The 7,704-nt window shown below is 47.2% G+C and overlaps 1 protein-coding gene across 1 annotated transcript; it reads left to right on the forward strand.

Moving 5' to 3' along the window:
* Positions 1-1,826: 1,826 nt before the first annotated feature.
* LOC308579634 (uncharacterized protein) lies at positions 1,827-7,307 on the forward strand (the record flags this gene model as incomplete). Its single annotated transcript, XM_081214205.1, has 4 exons — positions 1,827-1,925; positions 3,797-3,902; positions 5,303-5,356; positions 6,460-7,307. Coding segments are annotated over 4 exons (408 nt in total), but the record flags the coding sequence as incomplete, so codon positions are not given.
* Between the last annotated feature and the right edge of the window lie 397 nt (positions 7,308-7,704).

Raw genomic sequence — 7,704 nt, forward strand, 5'->3', positions numbered from 1 at the left:
GATTAACCCCACCCAATGGACTGGAATGTGGTCTAAACCTCCCTTTAAATCCATATCAGCGAAAAGGAAAGAACTCGCTCTGAAACTCACAGGTTGTACCTAACACCACGGAAACTAACGCTAATACACCCAGGAGCCTCACCAAAATGCTGGAGAGGGTGCACCTCCACAGGCACATACCTCCACATGTGGTGGGAGTGTCCCAAAATCCAACTCTTCTGGGCAGCAATCATACAAAACATATGCAAAATAACTAAGCAAGTATTAGAAGTCACCCCAGAACTGGCCCTACTAAACATCTTCCAAGACAATAATGCGCACAAAGCGCTCATAACCCACCTACTCTCAGCAGCCAGAAGCATCATAGCCAGACACTGGAGAGACCTGTCAGGAGTAAGCATGGACCAATGGTACCCAATAGTATGGGAAACAGCCTTACTAGAAAAACTAACCAACAAACTGAAACTGACATGGGGACAAATAGAAGACACCTTCACCCCGGTGTGGCTCCCCTTTATCACATTCACAGCCCAACAAGACAACGACACAAATCCACTAACAGCACACAAATCAATCTGGCTAACCTGTGTCAAACACACACACACACACACACACACACACACACACACAAACACACCCCACTCACACATGAAAACAAATTTCACTACAGCCAATCAAAGACAACCAACCAGACCCTAGGCCAGTGCCAACCTCTCTCACCACTAAAGCAATACAGTGGTACCTCGCAAGACGAATGCCTCGCAAGACAAAAAACCCGCTAGACGAAAGGGTTTTTTGTTTTTTGAGCTGCTTCGCAAGACGATTTTCCCTATGGACTTGCTTCACAAGACGGAAACGTCTTGCAAGTTTGTTTCCTTTTTCTTAAAACCGTTAATACAGTTGCGACTTGACTTCGAGGAGCAACTCATAGAACGCGGTGTGGTAGCCTTTTTTGAGGTTTTTAAAGATTTTGGTGATTTTTGAAGCTTTTCCAAAGCTTTCCCGACACCGTGCTTCGCAAGACGAAAAAAATCGCAAGACGACAAAACTCGCGGAACAAATTTATTTCTTCTTGCGAGGCACCACTGTACAAGTGAATAGTAAAGAGAACCCACACAAGTGACACTGACACAAAACCCCACAAATACACTAAGTAGAATAGAAGCATTGCCCCCCGACCCCACCCCACCCACCATTCCCCCCTCCACCTCTTTCCCCCTTTTCTTCCTAATGTAACACTAATGTCTCACAACAAATGAAACTGATCTGTAGAAAACGGAACATGAAAAAAGAGACATTGCACATACTTTTGTAAACCAAGAAATCTTTAATAAAAATATACTTTAAAAGGGGGGGGGGGGGAGAGAAAGCAGCAAGGCCTCTCGGCTAGGATGTCAGCAACTGGTGTCCAAGCCCTCATTCCATTAGCGCAACGATTTAGGCTTGTCAATGGCGGAGCTAGCCGCTTGGGCACCCGGAGTGGAGATCTGCCCATGGGGGCAGGCCGATCCACCCTCGGGGGCAATCCGTGAGGTGGCATGATCCGGTGGGGGGCCAAGCGCAGCCCAATCCTCCCGGCGGGGCGCTGATCGCGGTGTGGTTGTGCAATCCTCCCAGCAGGGTGTTTTTTTATATATATTTTTGTGGTGAACTGCCCCAAGATTTATGGAAGTAGGGCTGTATGTTAGTAATTATTATTATTATTATTATTATTATTATTATTATTATTATTATTATTATTATTAATTTATTCTTCAATATTCTGCCTGAGTTTTCAGCAGCTGCAGTGGCAGAAGCTTTTACTCCCACCCTCACTTCTTTTACAGATGTGTTGGATCACTCTGAGAAGAGCTGACAAGTTTCTGAAATCCTTCAGCCAGTTGTCCATCCGGGAAAACGAAACCTGGAACTTCTGCAAAAGTCTTGTGAGTGCCTCTTGTTTATGTTGTTTTTCAGGGAGTGGGCAGCCAGAGAGCGATGGGGAAGAAATTGGGTTTTGATGTTACTGTTGTTGTTACATTGTGTATTTTGTGTTTTTACCCTGCAAACCACCCTGTGATCCTTGGTTGGCATATAAATTTAATGAATAAATAAAAATAAAAAGGCACATATTGGTGGAAATAGCCTGCATTGTACAGCAGAAAAGTGCTTTGGGGGAAAATGTTTGCATACAAATATATGCCTATTTGGACTTGGGCTGGGTGTTCATCAGTATGCAGATGATACCCAGCTCTACCTCTCTTTTAAATCGGAACCAATGAAGGCAGTGAAGGTCCTATATGAGTGCCTGGAGGCGGTTGGAGGATGGATGGCAGCAAACAAGATTGAGGTTGAATCCTGACAAGACAGAAGTACTGTTTTGGGGGGTCAGGGGTTGGGGGGAGATGGGGGACTCCCTGGTCCTGAATTGGGCAATTCTGCCCCTGAAGGACCAGGTGCGCAGCCTGGGAGTCATTCTGGACTCACAGCTGTCCATGGAGGCACAGGTCAAATCTGTGTCCAGGGCAGCTGTTTACCAGCTCCATCTGGTATGAAGGATGAGACCCTATCTGCCCGCGGACTGTCTCGCCAGAGTGGTGCATGCTCTGGTTATCTCCCGCTTGGACTACTGCAATGTGCTCTACGTGGGGCTACCTTTGAAGGTGACCTGGAAACTGCAACTAATCCAGAATGCGGGAGCTAGACTGGGGACTGGGAGTGGCCGCCGAGACCATATAACACTGGCCCTAAAATTTAAAATGTTGGTGCTGACCTTTAAAGCCCTAAACGGCCTTCGCCCAGTATACCTGAAGGAGCGTCTCCACCCCATCACTCAGCCTGGACACTGAGATCCAGCTCCGAGGGCCTTCTGGCGGTTCCCTCACTGCAAGAAGCGAGGTTACAGGGAACCAGGCAGATGGCCTTCTCGTTAGTGGCCCCCGCCCTGTGGAACGCCCTCCCATCAGATATCAAGGAAATAAACAACTATCTGACTTTCAGAAGACATCTGAAGGCAGCCCTGTTTAGGGAAGTTTTTAAAGTTTGATGTTTTATCATGTTTTTAATATTCTGTTGGGAGCTGCCCAGAGTGACAGGGGAAACCCAGCCAGATGGGCGGGGTATAAATAATAAGTTGTTATTGTTATTAGGAGAAATTCGCACAGCAATACCGCTGAATTTTCATGAAGGCTTATTAAAATAATAATAACAAGCAAACAAACAATAAAAAACAGCTAATAATAGTAATTGCAAACTGATGTGGCAGTGTAGAAAAGTGAACTTAAGGGGGAGGACTGAGAGATTGAGAAGAACCAGAACAGGCAAGTCCACCTTTGCCTCTTCCTGTATTCCCTTTTCTCTCCAGAAGACTATTCACACAGTGCATAGTTAAACTATGGAACTCCCTCCCACAGGAGCTAGTAACGGTCACTGACCTGAGTGTCTTCAAAGACGATTAGAAGAATTCATGGAGGAGAGGGCTGTTGATGGCAACTATCCTTGATGGCTGTGCTCTGCCTCCGCGGTTGGAGACAGCCACGCTTCTGAAACCCAGTTGCTGGGAACCACAGGAGGGGAGCGTTGGTCTTGTGTTCAAATCCTGCTTGTGGGTTTCCTAGAAGAGTCCTGGGAGAACACGATGCTGGTTAGATGGACTGCTGGCCTGGTCCAGTACGTTCTACTGATGTTCTTGTGCAAGACTGGTAGGCTTGGGTTGACCCTGCCCAGGCTCCATCCTTGCTCGTGAGGAATGGCATGGATTGGAAGGAAGGGAGAATTTCCTCACACAGCTCCCTTCTCTTTTGGACCTGCCTCCCAGGTGAAGCGCTACAGAGAACAAGGGGAAGCCATCCTTCTGGATCAGGCCTTCGCTTACCTGGAAAACCCCCGAACCACTTTGAGAGATGGAGCCATCAGGCTGTTAGGCAAGTTATGTTTGTTATGAAATTATTGGGCGGTCATTCATTAGTAATGCACATGGTGCTTCAGACAATGTCTCTAGGAAACAACAGCAGCAGAGGACAGTTCCCTGCCCTTAAAAACTTCCAGATCACCTGCTTATTAAGTGTGGCACTGCCCAGGGAATTTTTAGAAACCCCAAAATACTGTGGGTTTTTTTAAAATGGATAATGTGATTTGTGAGATTGCACCCATCACATCATAAAGCAGGTGAAGTCACACCGAAGTTGGTCTGCCATCTTTTATTCAAAATGGCGCCTGGGATCCCAGTGTTCACAAAAACTGCCGCACCCGCCTCAAGAGCTCTCACAGCGAGTTTGGTGGCAATATCTTGAGAGCTGGCCATACTTATGCCAAACAAGGAGGTACAGTCAAGGCAAAGTCACATTTGGGGCCGCCATCTTGATTCAAAATGGTGCCTAGAACCTAAGCTCCTCACCTCAGGAACACTCTTGTCAGGTTTGGTATCCCAAGAGGTGTCAGAATGCCTAGAAAACAGGCAACGTACAAACCATTTTCCAAAACATATAGTAGATTCATCCTGATATATTTGCAGGATGGTCGGCTATTTAATAAGTGCTTGTTCTGATTTGTTTGTGAGGTGGTTAGATGACATTGGGTCAACGCAGCTGATCTCCCACATCTTCCAGTGCACTTTTCCTTACTGCAGAAAGTCCAATATTTTGGGGAGGAGGGTTTGTTGCACAAATACTGTGGCTGCACAACCTGAATTTACCAAGCACCAGAGGATGAAGGGACAGAAAATGCAGTCTCACATTCTTAGCCTTAGGTTTTAGCTGGAGATGAATGATGGAATTGTAGTGTTGGGAGAAGCCAAGGGGTCGGCTCACCTAAACTGCGTTCACCCTGTAAAAAGGTAAAGGTAAAAGGACCCCTGACCATTACGTCCAGACGTGACCGACTCTGGGGATGTGCCGCTCATCTTGCTTTATTGGCCGATGGAGCTGGCGTACAGCTTCTGGGTCGTGTGGCCAGCATGACTAAGCCACTTCTGGTGAACCAGAGCAGCGCACGGAAACGCCATTTACCTTCCCGCCGGAGCGGTACCTATTTATCTACTTGCACTTTGACGTCTTTTTGAACTGCTAGGTTGGCAGGAGCAGGGACCGAGCAACGGGAGCTCACCCTGTTGTGGGGATCCGAACCGCTGACCTCCTGATCAGCAAGCCCTAGGCTCTGTGGTTTAACCCACAGCACCACCCGTGCCCTGTGTTCACCCTGTAGCCCCTGGCAAAACCTGTTGCGGGCATCTCTCCCTGCTTCAACATTTGTTCAACATTTGTTTGTCATTCGGGGAGTGGCAGCCCTTTCTGACCAAGCACACGGCGGGCATTTCTATCCCTAGAAATCATCGCTCAGGAGTCAAAGCACCAAGGAACAGTAAATGCCATTGCAACCGGTGAGTAGGAATGATGTTTGGATGCCCTTGCCCTGCCCAGTTCTGGCTCTGCCGCCTCCTTTTCTGACTCTACTTTCTTCTTTTTTGCATTGGATTTATACTCCACCTTTTTTTCTCGAAGGAGCTCAAGGGGGCGTTTGTGGTGGTCCCCCTCCTCAATTAATCATGACAACGGCCCTGTGAAGTACAGTAGGTTAGGCTGAGAGTGGGTGGCTGGCCCAAGGTCTCTTGAGCAGAAGACTGGGGGGGCAATGACATGTACATCATGTGCACAGGGTGGTGCGAGGAGCCGGGGGGGGAGGCCAAATGCCGCAACAGTACGGATTGTTCTCAACATTGAGGGGACCTGGCTCCCTGTTATGTACTGAGTTGGTATATTTCACTCCCCCCCCCCAAAATTGTATTGGGTCCAAAGGAACCTGGCCCCCTTAGAGTTGGTATCTATCCTTTGTATGCATGGTCTTCGTTGCAGGAAGTTTCCTTATCCACCTTTTCACAACTAGGTCCTAGGATGGGTTACAGCAATGTAACCAAGTAGTTATAAATAAAAGGAAAGGTTTTTCCGTTATAAAACTGTGCATATTTCTTTAGTGCCTTGATGGAATTATTTTATTGTGCATCTTGATTCTGAGTGTATGTGCATATCTATACAGTGGTACCTCTGGATGCAAACGACATCCGTTCTGGAGCCCCGTTCGCATCCTGAAGTGAACACAACCCACGTCCGCGCATCTGCGCATGCGTGGGTCGCAATTTACTGCTTCCACACATGTGCGTGACATCATTTTGAGCGTCTGCGCATGCGCAAGTGGCGAAACCCGGAAGTAATGCACTCTGTTACTTCTGGGTCGCCGCGGATCGCAACCCGAAAAGGCTTAACCTGAAGGGACTTCAACCCGAAGTATGACTGTATCTAGATAGATATATCATGGCTTAACACTTGTAAACTGTTTAGAAGCCACCTTGGCAACCAAGATGTGTGTAAATCAGCAAATAATGCTAATAATTCTAAAAATATATTTAAAAAAGAAAAACAAAAAAGGAAGCAGTGAAAGCGTCTCTCTGTGTCTGTTCTCTGTGTTTTCCTTTCCCTCCTCACTTAGTCCTGGATCTTGTGAAAGTGGAAAATCAATCATCCCACCTCGAAATGGCGGTATCCGACATAGCGGAGGCCTTGGGGCAAGAGGAGCGCCCTTCAGGAAACTGCCTGGGAAGATGCGTCAGCAGACTCAGAAGGATCTGGAAGAGATAGAAGCTTTTCCTCTGGAAAGGGGTGGGGGGAAAGGTAAATTTGGACTCACTGTTGCTGGCAGCCATCTTTTTTAAAATAAAAACCAAAAAATAATATTTTTTATTGGTTTTTAGACAAATGCAATAACCATTAAACACCCAGCAAGTGTTTGTTCTAGCCATTGACTTTAGACACAAGCTCATACATTCAGTGGTCAAACCTATTACTTAAAGTAACCTCCCCACAGAGAAGGCTGAGCAGCTGTTATAGTAAGGTCTTGTTATTCCTTTATTTCCTTGATTTTGATCCCGCCCTTCTTCCCAAAGGAGCCCAGGAGGGCAAACGGAACAATTTAACAAACGAATATTTTAAAAACAGCCTGGCAGACAGCAATGATGAATTCCTGAATGAGCTACGCAGGAGCGCCTAGTCTGGCATCTGCTCATGTTGGTTTTTGCAGCCTCTCCTTCCGCAGACCTTGGGGGGGGGGAGGAGCTTTGTAGACTCCAGTGTAGTGGTTCTCCCCTTCAACCATGCCTTCAGTGTGGGTTAGGCTGGTTTTGCAGACAGTCCCTCTCGAGGGCTGGACCCCATCAGGACTCACCACCGTACAGTTTTGACCACCACCTTTCAACCCAAGCATCCCCTCTCCCCCACAATCCCGGCTTCCCAGCAACCGACTGAAATCGCAGGGGAGCTCAAGGTCTGGAGGGGAAGGGACCAAACTGTCGAGTGCCAGCTCGACATACGAAGAAATCAGTCTCACACCAAGATAGGTTGAAGAAATATGGCTGCTCTGGCCGCCTTAGAGCTACTGCAGCACAGCCTTTATTGTGTGAAGTCAGAAAGATACAAAATACAAGCAAAGCAATTTGTTCTCTCTCAGCAGATAAGGGCCATCGCACTAGACCACGCGAGCATCAGGCCATGCTAGTTGACCAATCATCTGGGACAGCACGAGCTATTCACGCGCTGTTCATGCTCCAAGCAATGTCTCGTGCTGCAAAATCACTCTGCAATAATAAGAACTCTGCTCATGCTCTTATGTACAAGCAATCATTTTCCCACATGCCCTCTTTTCTTGTTTATATTATAAGAGGAAAAGAGGGACCATTAA

The sequence above is a fragment of the Podarcis bocagei genome (assembly GCF_964188305.1).
Source record: "Podarcis bocagei genome assembly, contig: HAP1_SCAFFOLD_416, whole genome shotgun sequence".
Lineage (NCBI taxonomy): Eukaryota > Metazoa > Chordata > Lepidosauria > Squamata > Lacertidae > Podarcis > Podarcis bocagei.